The sequence below is a fragment of the Diceros bicornis genome, chromosome 27, assembly GCF_020826845.1.
Source record: "Diceros bicornis minor isolate mBicDic1 chromosome 27, mDicBic1.mat.cur, whole genome shotgun sequence".
NCBI classification, from domain to species: domain Eukaryota; kingdom Metazoa; phylum Chordata; class Mammalia; order Perissodactyla; family Rhinocerotidae; genus Diceros; species Diceros bicornis.
Genome location: NC_080766.1, coordinates 39966461 through 39988597, shown reverse-complemented (window position 1 = coordinate 39988597; position 22137 = coordinate 39966461). Strand labels below are relative to the sequence as shown.

Here is a 22137-nt window from a genome sequence, read left to right as displayed (position 1 = left end):
TAATCCTGACTCTGCCCCTTATGGGGCCCAGTGATGGATCATGGACAAAACATCAGAACCAGAAGGCCCTGCATATGTGGCCTCGTGTTTCTTGTTAGGAAAGAAGGTACTGGCATCTTTGGAACTATTCTCACCTTTTAAGGCCATTGCTAAAACTTCAAGACAACAAGAAGAGTCACATTTAATATCCAGTTACGTACATTACACAGAAAACAAATCAACTCTTCAATTGCTTAAATTGTACAGTTGGCAATGTTCTATTTGCCCTTCTGCTGACACCAGAAAAATGGTGCCTAATTATGGCAGTCATCAGGGGAATACAGTGGTATCAAAGGGCAACAACACCAGTGCAACTGACTTTCCCAAATAACCAATAGGAACCCTGAACAGCTTGACTACTATGTTCCATCCTAGTCTGTAGAGAAAAGTCATTCCAACTGGAGGAAATTGCTGTAAATAAACTTTTTACTTCAGCTCTTGGTTAATCTTCTATATAAACAGTGAAACAAATATTGTTTCATAAGAAATCATATTTTTATCACTGATTTTAGCCATGCTTTGTGTTGCAGGTAAAAATTAAGTAAAATGCATATTTTGGTGGTAGTCAAGGGCCAATTGCACCTTATAGACAGGATATTTATTGAGTTTTAACTAAAAGCTATGTGCTCTTCACAGAAAATCCTTATTTTGTAAATATATTTTAAGGCTCCGTTGATGCACTTGTTATAATTTGCACATCATTAAGCTTTGTAAAATTAGTTTAGCAACAACATAGCCTTGGAACATGACAGAATACAAGTACACACAGTCTTGGGATCATTTCCTCAGTTTGCCAGGAGGCAAGCCAAATTCTCTCTGAACTTCTGTAGGGATTAGATTTCCCACGATTTTCTGAAAATGAGACAAGACTGGTGTGGGGATGGAAGAGGGAGGGGGAGTACAGATGTGTGCACGCACACGCATGTGTGCACACTAAAGTGTATATGCACACCTGAGGAATCTGTGCAAGGACCCTATAGTCTCCCTTTAATCATCTGACACTATGTACCTGTAAGTTAACTATGTGACAATGGGCAATTTTCTGACGTGATTTTTTATTGGAGGAGCGTAAGATGTATGACAATTAAGAGATATAGTTAACCTATTTCACTGCACAGCTGGTATTGCAGTTTATGCAGCCTGCTGACCTACTAAGGTATATTTAACAGCTCACAAGGGTGGAAGTAAGTTCTTCATGTCTTTGGCCTCTCATAACTGGCAGCATGGAGTGTGAGGAAACAGCAGTGGACTTGAGACCAGAAGCACCGAGCTTGAGCCTCTGTCCACCCTTGTCTGGCATGACCTCAGTGAGTCACTTACTCTGTATGTACCTTAGTTTCCTTGCTTTAGTCAGCTCTGACTTTTATAACAAATGCCACACAGGGAAGCCTAACCAACAGGCATTTATTTCTCACAATGCTGGAGCTGGGAACTCCAAGATCATGGTGTTAGTAGGTCTAGTGTCTGGTGAGACCCCTCTTCCTGGTTTTTCACTGTATCTTCACTTGGTAGAGAGAGATAGAGCTCTGGTCTCTTCATCACCTTATAAGGACACTAATCCCATTCATGAGGGCTCCACCTGTATGACCTAACCACCACCCAAAAGCCCCACCTTCTAATACCATCACATTAAGGATCTGGGCTTCAACCTATGAATTTAGGGGAGGACACAAACATTCAGTCCATAACATTCTGCCCCCGCCCCCCCAAAATTCATGTCCTTTTTACAGGCAAAAATACATTCATTCCATCCCAACAGTCCCATAAGTCTTAACTCATTCCAGCACCAACTCTAAAGTCTAAAATCCAAAGTCTCATCTAAATATCATCTAAATTAGATGTGAGTGAGACTCCAGGTACAATTCCTCCTGAGGCAAATTCCTCTCCAACTGCGAATGTGTGAAAGCAGACAAGTTATGTGCTTCCCAAATACAATGGTGGGGCAGGCACAGGGCAGACATTCCCACTCCAAAAGGGAGAAACAGGAAAGAAGGAAGGAGTGATGGGTCCCAAGTAAGTCCGAAACTTAGCAAGGCAAATTCCATTGGATCTTAAGACACAAGAATAGTCTTCTTTGGTTTAATGCTCTGTCCTCCAAGTCCACTAGGATTGCCTCCTCTGCTCAGTGGGGCTCTGCCCATGCTGGGGCCCTCTGCAGGGACCCCACCCATGCTGCTGTTCTGCAGGTCAGAGCAGAGCCTCCAGGGCTCTGCCAGGTGGGCATTAGACCACCACAGACACAGGGGTCCCTGCCTCCAACACTTCAGTTGAAAGCCAGTTGAAACCAAGGCAGTGGTCCTGATGAACTCTGAATATCCTTCAGAGCCATTCTTCCCTTTTCTTGAAGAGTAACACAAGTTCACAGCCAAATGGCTTTGTTGTCCTGCCTTGTAGAATCTAAGTCCAGTAGCCTTCCTTCATTCTATCCCATAAACTGGGAGTGTTCCTGCTGGGGTGGCTGATTAGGTTCATAGTTCACACCCACAGTAATCTCCTTATCTAATGGTTGCTGGCCCGCAGCCTCAGTCTTCTCATCCAAACATGCTGTCTCGTTTTTTGCAATATAAGTAGGTGAGAATTTTCCACATTTTTAAGTTTTAGTTCCTTTTGCTTCTTTCTTCAATTCATTTCTCTCGTCTTGCCTTTTACTGTGTCAGTAAAGTCAGTCAAGAGGAACCAAGCCATTCCTTCAACACTTTGCTTAGAAATCTCCTCAGCTAAATATCCAATTTCATCACTCATAAGTTCTACCTTCCTCAAAACACTAGAACAGGGACACAATTCAGCCACGTTCATTGCCACTTAATAACAAGGATCACCTTTTCTCTATTGTCCAGTAACATGTTCGTCATTTCCATCTGAGACCTCACCCAAATGGCCTTTGCCATCCGTACTTCTACCAACGTTCCGTACATGATTATTTGTATTCTCTAAGAAGATGGAGGCTCTCTCCAGCTCTCCTCTTTCCTTCCCGAGCTCTCACCAGAATCACCATTAGCATTCCCTTCACGGCAATATTGGCTTTTTTCTAGCATCCCCCTCAAAACTCTTCCAGCCTCAACCCAGTTCAAAGCTGTTTCCACATTTTTAGGTATTTGTTACAGCAGCATCCCCACTTCTCCGTACTACTTTTCTGTATTTGTTCCAGAGGCTAGACATCCAAGATCACGGTGCCAGCATGGTCAGGTTATGGTGAGAGCGCTCTTCTGGGTTGCAGACTTCTCCTTATGTCTTTACATAGGGGAAGGGGCCAAGGGAGGTTTCTCCAGCCTGTTTTATAAGGGCACTAATCCCATGACCTAATCACCTTCCAAAGGCCCCCCCTCCTAATCACTTTGGGGATTAGTGTTCAGCATATGAATTTGAGAGAGACATTCGATAGCACTTGGATTGTTTTTGACGAGAAGTTGGCTGACATCTTCATCTTTGTTTCTCCGTGTGCAATAAGTCTTTTCTCTGGCTATTTTTAAGATTTTCTCTTTATCACTGGTTTTGAGCAATTAGGTTATCATGTGCCTTAGTCTAATTTTCTCTATATTTTTATGGCTGAGGTTCATTGAGATTCTTGGCTCTATGGGTTTATAGTTTTCATCAAATATGGAAGATTTTCAGCCACTATTTCTTCAAACTTGTTTTTCTGTCCTGCATCCCTCTCCTCCTTCAAGTGATTCCAATTATACGTATTCAGGCTGCTTACCGTTGTCCCATAGCTCACTAATGATCTGTTAAGTTTTGTATTCTCTTTTCTCTCTGTGTTTCATCTATTAATATGTCTTCAAATTCACTAACCTTTTTTTTTCTGCAAGAACTAACCTGTTATTAATCTAATCCAGTGTATTTTTCATCTCACACATTGTATTTTCAAGTTTTTCTTCCTTTTTTTTATTTTGCTGAAGAAGATTCACCCTGAGCTAACATCTGCTGCCAATCTTCCTCTTTTTGTATGTGAGCTGCCACCATAGCATGGCCACTGACAGACAAGTGGTGTAGGTATGCCCAGGAACTGAACCCTGGGCCACTGAAGCATAGCACGCTAAACTTAACCTCCAGACCACCAGGGCTGGCCCCATTTCAAGTTTAACTTGGATCTTTTTATATAATTCATGTATCTACTTAAATTTTTGAATACCTATAGCTATAATATAGCTATTATAATATAGCTATAATACAATTATAATAACTGTTTCAATGGCCTCATCTGCTAAATCTAATATCTGTGTCAATTATGGGTCAATTTGGATTGATTGAATTATATATTTTTTATGAGTCATGTTTTTGTGCTTCTTTACATTCCTGGAATTTTTTTTATAACAGCTTTTTTGAGATATAATTCACATACCAGGAAATCCATGCTTTGAAAGTGTACAGTTCAGTGGCTTTTAGTGTATTCCCACAGCTGCACAACCTCCACCACTGTCTAATTTGAGAACATTTTAATCATCCCAAAAAGGAACCCCACACCCAGTACTAGTTTCTCCTCATTCTCTCCCTTCACTACCCCACCCCCAGCAACCACTAATCTACTTTCTGTCTCTACAGATTTGCCTATTTTGGACATTTCATATAAACAGAATCATAAATATGTGGTCTTTTGTGATTGGCTTCTTTCACTTAGTATAATGTTTTCAAGATTTATCCAAGCTGTAGCATGTATCCACACTTCATTCCTTTCCACTATTGAATAATACTCCATCGTATGGATACCATATATTTTTTCTATCCATTCATGAGTTGATGGATATTTGGGTTGTTCATATCTGTAAATTTTTAATTGGATGTCGAACATTGTGAATTTTACCTTCTTGGATACTGGATATTTTTATTCCTATAAATATTTTTGGCTTTTGTTCTGGGATGCAGTTAAGTTACTTAGTGACAATTTGATCTTTATGAATCTTGCTTTTAATATTTGTTAGGCAATACCAGTGTGGTGTTCAATCTAGAGCGAATTATCCCCCCTTACCGAGATAAGAGCCTTATACACCATACCCAATGCCCCGTGAATCTCTAGAGTTTCCCATGTGGCTGATGGGAACAGGCACTATTCCCAGCCCTGTGTGAATGCTGGGTGCTGTGACCGCCAGTCCTTTCAGGTGGTTCTTCCCTGGCCTCAGATAGTTCCTCACATGTATGCACAGATCAACTCAGTTGAATACCCAAGTGGGATGCTCTTTAGATCTCCAGAGTTTTCTGTGTAGCTCTCTCCTTTCCAGTACTCAGTCCTGCAAACTCCAACTCCCTACCAGTTTCTCAGTTCTGTCTTCTCAAATCGGGGAAGTTGCCGGGCTCCTCCTGGGTTCCCTGTGCCATGGCCTGGAAACTCTCAAAAATGTAAATACCCTGCAATTGTAGGCCTTACCTCATTGGTTTCCTGTATTTCAGAGATCACCATCCTTCATTAGCGGATGTACAATGCCTTGGAAACTGTTGTTTCATATATATTGTGTTCTTTGGTTGTTTCCAGTAGGAGGGTAGATCTGGTTCTTGTTACTCCATATCAGCTGAAAAAAGAAGTGAGGTGACCTCTAATTTAAAGGATTAAATTACTCATTGGTGGCTGTCAAAGCTGCTGCATAGAGAAATGTAGACTATGGTGTGTGTGTGTGTGTGTGTGTGTGTGTGTGTGTATATTCATATTGTAAATCCAGCGTTTTATAGAGGGATTAGTGGCTTTTGTTTCTTACAAAAGATAATATGTTAATAGCTATTGCTTTAGGAAACCCATTGTACCATTGCCTCCTTGAATGTGGGAACATTTATGTCTCCTCTCACAGGTGATCAGCGAGTTTGAAGCCTCTCCTGACTCATTTTCCTACAGAATTCCTAACCTGAGTCGGAATCGTCAGTACAGCGTCTGGGTGGTGGCGGTGACCTCAGCAGGGAGAGGCAACAGCAGCGAAATCATCACGGTAGAGCCGTTAGCTAAAGGTGTGCCACCGTAGTAAGGACCTCATTTCCCATTGAAATTTGACTGTTTTTAAGTCTCTATTTTATCTGAAATAAAGCTTCCAATGGCCTAAAACTCAAGTAAATCAGAACATCACATGTTATCATATTTCAGCCCAAGAAATAAGATTGCTGCTAGCTGGCACTGGGCTTTTGTGCAAATCAGAAAAGAATCCTCCTGGAGGTGTGAGTGGCTTTACAACTTAATGTGTCTTTGGGGAAATTAAGAAAAGGAGCCCCCACTCACCTCTATGGGTAGATGAATATCACTGCATCGCAACATCCCAGCAAAGTTCTACTTTCATCAAAATCGGGTACCATACTTCTTAAAGAGAAAAGTCCATGTTTTGGTCTATGGAATTTGGAACCTTACAAATACAAGAAAATCATTAGCTCTTCTTTTATTGATAGAATACTATAAACAAAATCATTAAGTAACAGTGGGAAGTTGGAGTCAACAAAGAACAAAAAGTCCCTAAAAGTAAATACAGTGTCTCCGCACTGACATGGTATCCTGATCCTACAAAGCACTTATAGGCACAGAATATTCTTATTCTACGTCTATTCATTGCTACCACCCAGTGTGTAGGGTCCCCCTAAATTAGCAGTCATCATGAATGAGTGTATCTACATCAGAATTCCATGCCAGCAGGAGATGGCTCCTGATTTTGGAATACACCACATTGGCAGTTTATTACTAATGAAGCTTCTAGGTGCCTGAAAGAGAAAATCAACCTCCTGAGATTCCAATTTTACCTCTAAGAGCTCTTGATAACATGCATCATGCCTTAGTGTGATAGCTGAGAAAGAGGCAGAGTAAAATAGTGAGGGAAAAAGAGAGTGGTGTCACATTGTGAACACAAATACAGATAGAAAATAAGTATGTTGTTGATAAGGAAAATAAATTGGTGGATTTTTGTTTTGTCTGTTGTACTCTTTGATCATGATATCAAGCCACCCATAACAGACAGTCTCTAACATTTAGAAAACAATGATTATCAATGGGCATAATGACTGCACTGTGGGATTTGAAAAAAGAGCTGCAACATAAGATGCAGGATTAGCAATGGCTTGACCTCTTCTCTCCTTTTGTGTGTTCAATATTATATCTCCAAACATAGCCAGGAATGTCCTGGCTAATGTAGTAGGAGGTGACATACTCAGAGGGGGCACAACTGAAAACTGGCTACTTCCGCAGGAGTAGGACTTATCTGGGGAGAATAAACGTCATTTGGTCATTCAATAAACCATTTTGTGGGGCCTGCCCCGTGGCGTAGCGGTTGGGTGCATGCGTTCTGCTGCTGGCGGCCTGAGTTCGGATCCTGGGCGCGCACTGACGCACCGCTTGTCAGGCCGAGCTGTGGTGGCGTCCCACATAAAGTGGAGGAAGATGAGCATGGATGTTAGCCCAGGGCCAGTCTTCCTCAGCAAAAAGAGGAAGATTGGCAGATGTTAGCTACGGGCTGATCTTCCGTACAAAAAAAAAAATTCATTTTGAGTGCCTATTGTATGTCAGGCGCTAGGCTAGGGATAGAGGGGTGATTTAGTCAAGGAAGCCTGACCATTGAAGCAAATATCCCCTAAGTTTCAGTGGCTTAACATAGTAACATAGGCCAACACAGATATTTCTGGACAGCTGGCTCATTCCATATGGTGACTCAGGGATCAAGGTCTCTCCCACCTTGTGATTTCAAGTCCTGGGATCTTTCATTTCCAGCCACAGAGATGGAGAAAGAGAGAACATGGAGGCTGGTAAGGGAGGTTTTCATGGGCCAGATATGGAAGTGTATGCATTATTTTTACCCACATTCCATTGTGTAGAACGAAGTCATGGGACCTTCCTATTTTCAAAGCAGAGCTGGGAAATGAAGCCAGGCTGAATGTCCAGAAGGAAAAGGAAACAGGGTTTGGTAAGCACATAGGAGTCTCTTCTAAGGATTATATATATATGTATATATATATAAATGTTTACTACGTGCCCTCACAGAGTTCACAGTTGGGTGGGGAGACAGTAAACAAAGCATCACAAAAATACATTTATCATTGCAAACTGCAGTAAGTGTTATAAAGAAGCACCATGACAGGACCTCACTTAGAACATTGGAGGTGGTGGATGGACTTGGCCACATAAGTAAGAGTAAATGCAGTTCCATGACAAGGGAAGGAAATGATGTCCCAACATGAGAAGGCCTCCAGCTTCTCAGAGAAAGAGTGTAGCATGTCGGAAGTCCGGGATGCTGGAACCCGTGGGTCTGCGGAGGAGAAAGTAGTCTATGGTGAGCCTGGGGAGGAAGGCAGGGGCCTGGCCATGCTGGGCCTTGAAGGGATTTCAGAGTTCACTCGAAGCAAAATGTGCAGACACCATACGGTTTTAACCAGAGGAGGGACATGATCCTGTGTGTGTGTTTGTGTGTGTGTGTGTGTATGTGTTTGTAATAAACCTTATTTTTTAGAACAGCTTTAGATTTACAGAAAAATTGTGAAGCTAGTACAGAAAATGGCCACACACCTTGTACCTGGTTTCCCCATCATTGACGTCTTATATCAGCGTGGAGCGTTTGTGACAATTAATGGCAGGCATGTTTTCTAAGACCACACTGATCTCTATATTCTGAACGGATTGCAGGGAGGTAAGAGTGGAAAATGCAGGAGACAGAGAGGCGTCCGAGCAGTCAGGCAACATGGCTTGGGCTAGCATGGCAGCAGACAGGGCTGGAAGAAGTGGACGGGCCCAAGATGTGTCCTGGGAGAAGAAGTGACAGGACTGAGTGGAAGACATGCAGGGAGTAGAGAGGGAGAGGGAAAGAATAAAGCCCCAAATTCTAGCATGAGTTATTGCAGTTAGAGATGTCATGTAGTGATGAGGAAGACTGTGGAAGAAGTGGATTGTGAAGCAGGTGGAAGGAGATCTGGACATTTGGACTTGTTACATCTGAGATGACTGAGAGCCGTCCGCTTAAAGATGTCTGTGCAGATGAGGCCAATGCCGCCTCTCAAGAGACCTCTGTCAAGAGGCAGAAACGGAGAGTGGTCAGCACCTAGACACCCCTCCCACCTGGGATGGGAAGCGCCCACTGGAAGACAGAGGAGAAGTGGAGAGTCAGGTCCAGGAATAGCTCTGAGGAACGTCAGCTTACACAGGGGAGGGAGAGGCGCAGGAGCTGGTAGAGAGAAAAGGGGTCAGGCCAGAGAGGCAGGAGAAGAACCAGGAGGGTGGTGTTGGGAACTCAACAGAGATGCTTCGAAAAGGAGAGAGCGGTCAGCTTGGCAGCTGCTGCTGGGAGGTCAAGTGGGACAAGACTGCAGTGCCCTTGGGTTTGGCCATGTAGGGAACTTCATCGACCTTCCTGAACGCAGCTTCAGTGGGGAGGGGCATACAGAAATGAGACTGGATGATGGAGAACGTGGATGGGAGGTGAGGAAGCAGACTGACTGGGCAAAAAATTCTCTGAACATACATCTCCCAGAAGAAGTGACAAGAAGCTGGAGCGAGGGTGGGGGTCTCACCCAGGTAAAGGCTCTGGTTTTATTATTTTTTAATATGTCAGCTAGCAGTGCATGTTTGTAGGGCAACAGAAGGCTCCAGCAGAGAGGGAGAGGTTGATAACACGGGAGAAAGAGTGGCAGCCACATGACTGAGGTTTGTGGGAGGAAACACAAGTTTGTAGATTTGATGGCAGGAAATGCAGAGTTCCCAGAGGTGCCTTCTATTTTTTCTATCAAGTATTAAACAATTTGGGGGTGGTGGAGGAGGATCAGAAGTTTGAGAAGAAGAGGGACAAGACAAAATCATCACTGCAGAGAAGTGAGAAGGAATTTACTGAGGAAACAGACGGGCAGGGAAAGCTGAGAGTCTGGTTGAGGTTGGTGATCATGATTGTACAGTGGTTCCTGAATCACATGGACCTCTCCAGAAATGTTCAGCTTCTCACGCTCAAGTGAGGTTCACCCAGAGTTAGGGTTGATCTTGATGAGTTTTCCGGAAAGGGGATGACCTAGGAAATGCCTCAGGTTTGGAGCAGATGTTCAGGCTGGCAGATACCATCCAGAAGCCCCAGACACTAGCAAACCATAAAAACTGAAAGGTCCAAGCTGGAAGGACAGGGTTGCCCACGGGCCATGGTGCAGGTTATTTTGTAATTGTTGGGAGATCAAGGCATGCTGGCAGCTATGGCAAATCTGTTGACAGGTAGCCAAGTTCAAAATCCAGAGTTAGGTTCAAGAAGAAGATTGCTGCTCTTGTGAAGGGAGTGGCAGAATGGAACCATGTACCCAGTCCTAGGGGAACGCCAACCTGGGAAGGAGCCCAGGGCTAGGGCATGGACCCAGAGAGCATGGTCGAATGGCTGAGGTCAGTAGAGGAACCAGAAGTGATGTCCGGATTGCAGGTGGCCTACAGTTTCACATCACAATCACCTGAGGTTCTTGTTAAAAGACAGGATCTCTGAGCCCACCAAAGATCCGCTTACTCACAGGGCCAGAGTAGGAATCTGCGTATTTAACAAAGGTTCTAGGTGATTCTCTTGCCTGCTGCAGTTTGAAAACCAGGTCTAGTGTGTTCTGTTGCTTAGTCTTCGAATTTCAGACTAGGACCCCTTAAATTCCAACTGTCACTAATGGGCATTAATTCTAGAAACCAGGTGTGTTGGGCTTGAAGATGAAGTAATTCTAGCCATGTTTTTCAAAACGCTGATGGGAAATCATTCCTAAGTCCTGGAATTAATTTTAGGGCTTATAGCCAGCATATTAAAGAGATAAAATGGAATAGAATGGAATACAGTCAAATAGTCTAGACTAGACTTGAAAAAAAAGTAGAAAATATCAGAATGCACCAAACACAGTAAGTATTAATTTGTACACTTGTTCTCACTCACACACACATCCCAATATGTGTGCAGCTTCTGGGATTCAATGTAGAATATATTTCTTAGAGTAGAGGGGGCTGTTAAAAAGCTTGGAAGACCCTAACTCTAGCTGGGTTTCCCGAGTCACCCCCAATTTGCTGCTAGAATATTCCTCATAAAAGGACAGTCTGAAAGATTTGAAAGGGAAAATGCCAAACTACCAATGCCAGAAATCCAATGCTACCTGATGGGCCTAGTTCTCTTATCAAGATGATAAATCAGCGATGTCAATGACTAACAGCGTGATCTCTGCCCTAGACACTCCATTCCATGGTAAAGGGTGCGATCCATGTCTGTCTCTGAAGACCTTGCTCTAAGGAGGAAGAGCTTCAGTTTCCCCTATAGGCAGGGAACATTGCTTCAAACACATGGTTGGGTTTTGCGTAATTGTTGCTGCACAAAACAGGCCCAGCTTCTGAGCCCACTGGCGTTTCCTCTTCCTCTCTCTCTGCTCTTGCCCACAGAGCTCAGAACAACAAAAATAGGAGTTGTTTGGTAGACCTGAATAACCAAGGCTTGTGTTCTAAACCAGGTTGTCTCTGTAATGAGTTGGCTCCAGGAACTCCGCCTTTTCTGGAATTCCAGGGCTTTCCTGGGGAATTTCCTCCCCACACCTGTTGGCCAATCCAAACCCTCAAGCCTGAAGTGGTACAGGCGTCCCAACACTGGTCCCATTTTTATGGGCCCAGAATCAGGTTGAGGCCACTTTCCACCTGTAGTCTGGAGACCACATCTGTGCATCTGATCAGGCTGAGATTCTGGAGGGAGCACTACAGAAAGTACTGTCCCAATGTATGGCAAAGTTCGGGAAGATCATTTTGCCTCTGGAAGACTTGTGTCTTGGTGTCTCTGTCATCCTTTGTGTCTCACTCAAGAAGGTGGTGCTAGGAGCCTGTCAGTGCTGGGCCCTGCTGGTGTTCAAAGAGGCCCCTACTGACACAGGTCCACCCTGGGCTGCTTCTTCTCTACCTCCTGGGGTCTCCTGCTACTTGGGGACTGTGCCAATGCCAGATGCCCCTGGATGATGCTCCTGTTCAAACGTCAGAATCGCTGGCCCAAGTAAACGGTTGTTCTTTGAGAGAGGCCACTCTGAAAATTTTCATTTTTCTTACTGTTTGTGCTGAAGATCGAGTTGATGTAATAAAGTCAGGAAAGTACCACAAAATTGATAAATAGAAGTTGTTCAGCTTTACTTCTTCCTGCCTTTTGGGGCTTTATGTTTTGTATTGTCTATTCTCTCAGATATTAAAAATCTATTTTAATGTGTAGTTTTTGGTGTTGAGATAAATTACTTAATAAAGTGCTTCGAAAAATAATTGGGCTCATAGAAAGCACAGCTTGGAGCTGCTGGGCTTATGAAGCCTCAATATTTAATTTAGGCTCTTCATGTTTAGTCAATAGAAGGGAAAAAACAATGTTACAATAGGGATTTTCAGTTATTTGTATGTCCTTACAATGAAAATCTCTTGTAAACACCTGACACCAGAGAATAGCATTGACAGGTGTAAGGTTAATTGGCAGTGCTGCGCTCGCCTCTTTGTGGGGTGTTGCTATAGTGGGGAAGGTCATTTTGGCCTCTGTGTAGAAAAGTCGGTGGAGTAACTGGGCTTCTGCTCTGTTTGGTGCTCCAGCTCCTGCACGAATCCTGACCTTCAGTGGCACGGTGACTACTCCCTGGATGAAAGATATCGCCTTGCCTTGTAAAGCTGTCGGGGACCCTTCTCCTGCAGTAAAATGGATGAAAGACAGGTAACCAGTAACCCAATGTACGCCCTTAGTCAACTCTGAGAGATTACATCAGACACACCATGGTTGGGTCTAGTGGTCTAATCTTGTGTTATACGCTCATGAAATCTCCAGGAAACCTTTCAACTGTTCTGAGACAGAGGGCAGATGGAGGAGGGAGAATCTTCACGTTAGCACTAAAAAGATCTGATCTATTGTGTCAATCCTCTATAAATGCAGAGCATTTAAATTCACGATAAATGCTTGCAATAATCTCTGTGGAAGTTTTCTGTATCTTATGGCGTTAGTTTCCTGTACAATTGAGATGAATGTGCCGAAGGTTATGTGAGACTTAACACCTATCTCTTCTCCTTTGGAGATAATGGACCAACTAACTCTAACTCAAATGCTCTGAGAAATAACTTTAAGAAATGGAATACATTAGCACTTTGCTAATATAAATCTGATTTTCCATACTCAATAGTAATTATTACAATAATAGCAGCTAAGATAGAAGGGAGAAGGTGAGACGTATTCTGTCAGTGGAACTTTTTAAATGCCTTGTCTCTATTCAGAGGAAGAAGTTAGGATATAAATAAAGGGTTGAGAATTCACTAATGAGCATAGAGATAACAGATTCCGAAGAGTACCTATTTTCAAACTAAAGCACTTAAAAGACATAACCTATGGAAATAATGGTCTTCGTCCAGTGACCACTTTTCTCATCTCTTTTAAAGTCAGTTAATCCAAAGGAAATAAGTAAGTTCCCAAGGTCAAGTGGCATTCTGCCTGATGTGGGGATGACCCTAGATGACTGGACTGTTACCACCGTGGCCTTGACTATGAGGGCAAGGAAACTAACTGTCTTTATATTAGGGTCAGCTCATTGCCCTCTTGAGATACCACAGTTTATTTTTTATGTCAAAATTATTAACAACAACTATCACTTTAAATGACTCTGCAAGAGATCCCAAAATTTAGTTGTTCCTACATGACTTGGTCAAAATGGCACTTCTGCCCACAGAAGGAATTCTCGAAAAGAGGAAGTCACCAGTGCCTACACAGTGCAGGAGAGAGAGGCCCATTGGGGCTGTGACAGTCACTGATATATGTCAGGAGCCAGAATCTAGGCCCTCAACACAGACATAACTTCAACATACCATTTTTTACAAAGAACAAAACTCAGCTATTTGATTGTTGGTCATGTAATTGTAGTTTAGTTCTTACTTAATACAAGCTTCCAAATGTATTGTTTGCTTCAGAGAGAGTCTTTTTTTTTTTTTTTAATTTTTTGTTTATTGCAGTAACATTGGTTTATAACATTGTAAAAATTTCAGGTGTACATCATTGTACTTCTATTTCTGCATAGATTACATCATGTTCACCACCAAAATACTAATTACAACCCATCACCACACACATGTACCGAATTATCCCTTTCACCCTCCTCCCTCCCCCCTTCCCCTCTGGTAACCACCAATCCAATCTCTGTCCCTATGTGTTTGTTTATTGTTGTTATTATCTACTACTTAATGAAGGAAATCATAGGGTATTTGACCTTCTCCCTCTGACTTATTTCACTTTGCATTGTACCCTCAATGTCCATCCATGATGTCACAAATGGCTGGATTTCATCGTTTCTTATGGCTGAGTAGTATTCCATTGTGTATATATACCACAGCTTCTTCATCCATTCATCCCTTGATGGGCACTTAGGTTGCTTCCAAGTCTTGGCTGTTGTGGATAACGCTGCAATGAACACAGGGGTCAGAGTCTTTATGCTTTTCCCCAACCTCAGCTAATTTGGATTGTAATTTCTTTAATCTGTGCCTTTTTTTTCCTGTGAGGTAGTAACGGGACACCCAGCCTCGTGATGATTGACGGGCGAAGGAGCATCTTCAGCAATGGAAGCTTCGTTATCCGCACGGTAAAGGCGGAAGATTCCGGCTATTACAGCTGCATCGCCAATAACAACTGGGGATCGGATGAAATTATTTTAAATTTACAAGTACAAGGTACAAAATTTGGGGACTCTTTGATGACAGTTTTTGTATGTGTGCCCGTATGCAAAGAGTAAAATTAAACAAATTTAAAAATAAGCCTTTATAAGGAGCTAATTGCTATTTTCATATTACAAAAAAGTATGTTCATTTTGGAAAATACAATTTAAAAAATAAAAGAGAATAATTAGCATTCATAATCCTAGAGAAAACACAGTTTACAGTTTTGCATCTAGAGGGCCTAGTCTCATTTTTCTTTGTGTGTGCATCGCTGAGAAAGTCCTTCTTAATAACTTCCACTAATTGCATGGTTTACTCTATTATGTATAAATGTAATCCAGAGAACACAAACAAAAATAAGTCTGAACTGAGGTCTTTTATGTCTTCTAAGTAACTAAATTGTTATATGTACTGTAAGTAAAAAAGACACTAACTAAAATTCTAAGTATATTGCTATAATATTTAATTTTGTATTTAATACAGCATAAGTAATTTTTTCTTGATATCATACACAAACAATATGTGACAAATTCAAGAATGTCACATTAAAATCAGTGTAAAATCCCAAATGGCCACTGATTGGGTTCAGATTTGGATGCACAGTTATATTTTATTAGTAGAAGAATCAAAGCATATGCTTCTTTGGATTTAAATGTTGTCACATTAATGAATCACAACAAGTAACAAAAAAATCAATATTGTCCTCAGTGGGAGGTGAGGGGAGGGGAAGAACCATATTTTTTAAAAATAGTGCAAAATTGATCTGGAATTTCAAGTAAATTGAAGTCAGGAGAATTTCAGGGCATTTTAGAACACAGGCACTCTATTATGACTCTAAGGAGATGGGTCAATTTTTCATGCCTTTGGGCTAATATATCAGGCTTCTCTCAGATTAAAAGAGAAGGACATTTTATGGGAAGATTTCTATATAATTTGGATAACCTGATTCTGAATTTCTTCAGCGTTTCTGTCCTCAGAGCTAATCCAAAATAATATTGAGGCTCATTGGTTAGGAGTATGTATTCTTCAGAGCTTGTATGAACTCTTAAGTTCATGTACTGCTGCTCAGTGGCACACCTTTGATTTTAAGAGCTGAGTGTGTGTGTTGCATCTTGGAAGAGTAGCTAAAAAAGTGGAAATTTTTACAATTCTTTTCCCCACCAGCCACACTTTGCCTCCCCTTTTTGCATCCCTGAGAATAGAACAGCTAAGTGGATGCCTTTTATCTGTCTCACTTGAATCATGGCTGAAATTCAGAGTAAAATAATGCGTGTATTCTTAGTAATTTTAAAGCAGATTTCAATTAGTGATGAACGACTCAGAAATTCAAGGAATCGATGAGAAAATGAGTTAGATATAAATCCAAGTAGAAATGTGGTTGAATTTTCTTTAAATAATAGATTCACTCTGTTCTATCTCTTTAGCCCAGGATATCAACGAAACAGACATTTTGACAGAAGTGAATTGCATATTTTGGCAACCTAAAACACTTATTTAATAAATGGCTGTTAAAAATGATTTGGTAAATGACTGTTAAAGAAGATTAAAGATGTGAAAAACTAATTCTTGTTTTCTGAAAACCGTTTCCTATCTAGTTCCACCAGATCAGCCTCGGCTTACAGTGTCCAAAACCACATCTTCTTCCATTACCCTCTCCTGGCTCCCTGGAGACAACGGGGGCAGTTCCATCAGAGGTAATAGAAATAGGTTATCCACAATAGTTATTTAATTGTCATTATCTACAGGCTGATAAGTGACACATCTTTATCAAATAATTGTGTTTTTTATTCCTCCAAAAAATACATTGTATAATTCATTCTTCCATTAACTAAACAGGAAACCACACATCTATTTTTATGGTATTTGTTGAAACTCATCATTCATCCAAGGAGTCCCATTCACAAAACTATTATTATGCATCCAATCTGAGTTAGATATTAACAAATGCAAAAAAAGAAAAAAAAATTGGTAATCTCTCCCTCGAAATTCTGCATGCTGTTTCTTCCACATGTTGTGAACACTGTATCATTCATTCATTCATGTAATCAATCATTCATTCAAGTAACCACAGTGTTCTGACTTATAAAGTAATAAAAGATGGAGAACCTAGAATTTAAATGGGAAGTGATCTATTTGCACAAAGCTTTTGCAATCAGTGTACACTAAAAAAGGATAAAGAAAGTTTATACTGAAGAAATGAGATAATGTGATAATTTAGCCTAAATGGAGTTTGGAGAACATCATTCTGAGCAAGTTGCAGACCAAGAAAAGGGAGACAATCTAAAGTAAGAGACTGAAGATACACAGGAGTGAGGGGCTGAGTGATGAAAAAGGTCCTGGAGTGGGTGGGAGAGGATGGTGGGCTTAGATTTCCAAAGGCAGAGGACATCCTTTCCTCCAAGAGAAGGGGAAGGTGAGTAGACAACTGGAAATACAGGGCATTTTAGAGTGAAGCCAGTGGTGTGCTGGAACCAGCTCCTTCCAGCTCATGAGAGCCAGTTGTCACATCTCTTCCCATCTTTCTACTCTGTGACTAGAGCCAGGCTGGAGATATTTACACATCACGAAAATCAGAAATGCTGCCAATCAGGGCTCTTTGGTTTTACAAGAGCCAGTTGTTAAACATTTATCAGCACTCCACTGGGTGAAGGGGAGGATCTCCCCTTTTTTTAGGAAAGAAGAAGGTGAGATTATTTTTTTAAAATAGTTGGATGATTAGGGGGTAGGATGCATTTGTGGGTTTGAAGAGCGTGGGAAAGATTTGTAACAGCTGTCATGTGAAAGGCACGGGGAGTCATTAATAGATGAACAAAATCATTGCCAAGTGGGAGCGAGGCCTCAGCTGGAGATAAACAGACAAATTGTAGTGGTCACAATTATCACCGCTTAATGACTTTCTCAAGTGGTGCTGAACAGCTGGGAAGAAAAGTGGATCACAGGTTACAGAGTTGGTGACTGGAGGATACGTGTGGCCAGGAGTCAGAAGAGAGAGGATACCCAGGCTCCTTATCTAAATGGTCTACCCAAGGTTCTAGGCCGCTTAGAGAACCTTTTTATGGAAAAAAATGGGGCACCAAGGGAAGAGTCCAAGGGACCCAGGACTCCAGGCTCAAATGAAATGAAATTTTGGATCCATTAGTGTGAGAGCATGGGAGAGATAGTGCAGGAAGAGTGTCAGAGTGGAAGGTCTTAGAAATGTGGCCAATTTTTATGATGAAGAGTTTCCAAGCAAAGGCAACAAGGGAGTCCTTGAAACACGGTGATGGTCAAGTCATTGGTACAGGGGGTCCCATAGCCAAGGGTTAGAAAAGCTTCCTAGAAGTGATTTAGATGGTGGAAATTAGAAGGAAAGTGCAGTCTCTATGATGTGCAGGGCACCAAGGAGGTGTTTTGGGCAGAGCTGGAGTGGGAGTCAGGCTATGATGGTGGGAGCACGGAGTACATGGATCCGTCACTCACCTATCAGGCATTGGAGGAGCTTCGAGGAGTGTAGATCAGGAACACAGAAGAGAAAATGAGGCTCAGGAAGGAGGAGGAACCAAAAGGCTGCAGATAGCCAGAGGGGAGGAAAGGAGGAAGTAGGGAAGATACCGACCATGACCATGGAAGGAGGAATCAGAGATGGTCAATTTCCATGTGAGAGGTTCGGAGCACACTTAGTGCTGCCACTGTGGGGTTAGGAGCCTCTGTAGTGCAGAAGTGGGAAGTGCTTAGCTTGTGTTAAACGTGGATTTCCACGGCAGGGTAGAAGATAGCAGTCCATTGGTGTAAGGACACCATGCACCAGGTAGGCTAGTGGTGGGCTGCATTTGGAGACGGGGACAGAATAGATAAGATAGGTTTGCCCAGGAAGATGGTTGGAGTAACAGGAGTGAAGGCCGTGATAAGGAGGAATGTGTCAATGACCACAGGGGCAAGGAGGGTGGGCTTCAGATTCTGACAATGGGATTTGAATCTTACTTACGGGACCCTAGAATGGTCACCTAACCTCTCTGGACCTCAGGGTCTTCATCAGTACTGTGGAGATAATAATCACTATTTCATAGGGCTTCCTGAGGTAATGTAATGGGCTGAGGACAATGCTTGGCACATAGTGACTGCTCCAAAAATGGACAGTTGTTGTTAGTAGTAGTAAAAGTAGAGGTAATAGTGGTCATGTGCAGAAATGAATTGTTGGAGGGATTTTTCCAACCAAGGAGAAGCCAGGTTACCATTGAAATGTTGAGATAGTTACAGGATTTGGAGCCAATTCCCTTAGTAATTGTGCCCCTGGCAGGGAATGTTTGAGGAGATTCCTACCCCAATTGAGACCATATCCCTTTTCCAGAGCTTCGTTCTCTTAAAAATAACTCAACTTCAGACCACGCCCAAAGATTGGGGCATGTGTGCTCTGAAGGGCAGATATGTAGTGTCCATTCCTTGCTTCCCAGTGCACCTTTTAAAAGGGAGTGGGCAGAAAGCGGTTTTATTTTCACCACACCATCCAGCAATACCACCATAATAATGTCCCTGTGGCCTAAATATCTTACTAATCAATACGTCTTCACAGCACTTCTCCCAGCCGGGGTTAAATTTCCTGGAATCAGAAAGAGTTCACATGTTCTTTTCCAAAGATGCTCGAATTCTGAGAACTCCCATGCGGTACAAAATGCAAACATCAGCCGACTTCTGGTAGGAAGTAAATAATGCTCTTGTGAATATTTCTTGTTTCCCGAAGGATACATATTGCAGTACTCCGAGGATAACAGTGAGCAGTGGGGAAGTTTTCCAATCAGCCCGAGCGAACGTTCCTACCGCCTGGAGAATCTGAAATGTGGTACCTGGTATAAGTTCACTCTTACCGCACAAAATGGAGTAGGCCCAGGGCGCATAAGTGAAATCATAGAAGCGAAAACATTAGGAAAAGGTATGTGTGCCTTCTTGTTGTTTCTAGATTTCCTCTGTTTTGCAGATTGAAGGAGGATTGGAATCACAAAAGATGCGTCATATATTTGCATGTTTGTGTGTTTAAACTTGATTCCCAAAGTGGGTTTCGCAGTACTACAGCAGCGTAAAGAGAGAGATGGCCAGTCCTTACAGAGTATTCTGGATTTCTTTTTTCATTATTTCATTTGCAGTTAGAAAGAAGATTGTCATTTTAAAATCAAGGGCTTTGGTGCCAACATAAAGTGCCCAGGCAGGGCAGCCATGAAATGTGATATTTGCCCTCTCACCTTCTTCTAGGGTGACCTTCGCCCTTAGTCACCCCATGAGCCCTCTATCTATAACTTTCACATTGCCATATGGCCCCACTTCTCACGTGGGAAGTGACTGGGATAGATTGTTAACCTTCAATGTGATTTGGTTGTATATCTGAAACATGAACCTTCAAGGAGATGAACCCCAGGGAAAAGATGTTCAGCACTGAATTTGCAGCCCAGGCACACCTGACAGAGGGAGGGATATAGCTGCACGTGAGTGTAAGAGTAGAGGTGAAGAGAAGGTCTCTGTAGATTTCCCTCACATCTGCCTCTTATCCAGTGGAGTGGGCTGGATGGCAGGAGAGCAAGAGATGAGAAGGCAAAGGTGTTGTTTTGATCAGGCCCTGAGATTTAGAGAATGTATTGTAAGGATTCAGATGATGAGGGATTGATTTATGCAGAAATATATCCATTAGGTCCCTGGGCTCCAGTATGAAGTGTTTGGATAGCAAGGGATACCTGTTGGTACTTCCAAAATCCAACTCTGTCTTCTCTTGAGTCAGGTCCATCTGCACGAGTATGGAAATGAGTCAGCCCAGCATACTGCAATGGGTCCTTCAGAACCGCTCAAGGAAATACACACATGAAATAGCGTTGTTCTTCAGGGAACTCTAAGAAACACAAAGATAACCTCTACCCACCCAATTTTCCCTCTCACACCTACATTACACTTGGAGACAGCTCATTGGTCCATAAGGTCCCTATAAATAGAGGACAAGTTGTGAATGGCCTGTGACCCAGACATGGACTGGGCTTCTCGCCTAGGTCGAGAAACAGCCCAAAGGAAATGTGTGATTACTCCACAGCTCTCGTTCATGCATCCTATGGGCTGATCCCCAATGTGCATTCTCCTGCAGAGCCCCAGTTCTCGAAGGAGCAAGAGCTCTTCGCCAGCATCAACACTACACGCGTGAGGCTGAACCTCATAGGCTGGAATGACGGCGGCTGTCCTATCACCTCCTTCACACTCGAGTACAGACCCTTTGGGACCACGGTCTGGACAACAGCTCAGCGGACCTCTCTCTCCAAGTCATACATTTTGTACGACCTGCAGGAAGCCACGTGGTATGAGCTGCAGATGAGGGTGTGCAACAGCGCCGGCTGTGCAGAGAAGCAGGCCAACTTCGCCACGCTGAACTACGACGGCAGTAAGCTGGCTGGCTTTATAGCCCTCCTGTTTGTGTCTCGGGACATGCATGTGCTCACTGTCCCTTTCCCATTTGACACCCATCCTTAGCACAGTGTGACCAGGGCCCACAGATCCCCTTAGGCTTTGGGGCCATTCAATCAGCTCCCTCCAGGGATTCCTAGTTCATTGTACTTACATGACGGTGGCTGTGTTCCAGAAATAAGGGACTGAAAGCCAACGGGATCTCATTAGGGAGTCTTGGTGCAGGAGTGATTTCTCTCCGGGCTGAAGGATTCTTGACCACGTGGTTCTGTACCTTTGTCAATGACCGTGAGCTAACATTGCTTTTGTTGTCTCCCACCTCTTTCCACACCCCATCCCAATCCACATAACAACTTTCGTGTTTGCTCTCATTAAGCCCTTAAAATGCATGTGCAAAATCAGTTTTCCATGGTAAAGGAGCTTATGTCAGTCTCGCCGCAGAAATAGAGTCACCGATGGAAATAGAACAGTGTCACAGGATATTAGTGCCAGCTCACACACTCACACACGCACGTACACAATTTGCCAGGGCTTTCTGAAAACCAGGTGAGGTGTCTTATGATGTTTAGTTGACCAAAAATAAATAATATAAATTTTTATCCTTTTTTTCTGTAACTAGTATCAAGGGCCATTTATTGATATCTGAACAAATGCCCAGCCTGGTAAAGCTCATTGAATGTTCTGCGGTTAGGGAACTTCAGAAAGTCCTAAATAGCAGCATCTTTGTGCTGATTTCTGCAGCCTTGCGGCGATGTTCACTCAGGGAACGGCAAGGATTGAATTAGGTGCTCTAATCACAAGGTAAAACCAGCTGCAATTTATCAGAATGTTTGGGCCTCCTGGCTTAGCTCCCCTCAGAGCCTTCTGTCCACTCCCCGTGGATCAGGCTGGACCCCAGTGTTGGATGAGTGAGCCCAGAAAGGCTGTACCTGAGCCAATGCCTGAATACTTTATTCACTGCTAGGCAGGCTAAGGGCCCCCCTCTGCTTATGTGCACGTGGAGTCTTGCTAGTTAAAGCTCCAGCAGGAGCTTCCTTGGAGTGCAGATTATACTGTCCTAAGGAAAGTGAGTCCATGAGCCCAAGGACCCTCAGAAACGGCTGAAGGAAGCT

General features: G+C 42.8%; 1 protein-coding gene across 2 annotated transcripts in view; it reads left to right on the top strand.

The window, feature by feature from the left end:
* DSCAM (DS cell adhesion molecule) overlaps nt 1–22137 on the top strand; it is a 625552-nt gene that overhangs the window by 551672 nt on the left and 51743 nt on the right. For both annotated transcript variants that reach the window (XM_058523126.1, XM_058523125.1), the window contains 6 exons: nt 5814–5967; nt 12521–12638; nt 14466–14629; nt 16210–16308; nt 19332–19520; nt 20712–21002. In XM_058523126.1, coding sequence (XP_058379109.1) covers nt 5814–5967; nt 12521–12638; nt 14466–14629; nt 16210–16308; nt 19332–19520; nt 20712–21002 — 1015 coding nt within the window. The remainder of the gene's footprint in view (nt 1–5813; nt 5968–12520; nt 12639–14465; nt 14630–16209; nt 16309–19331; nt 19521–20711; nt 21003–22137) is intronic.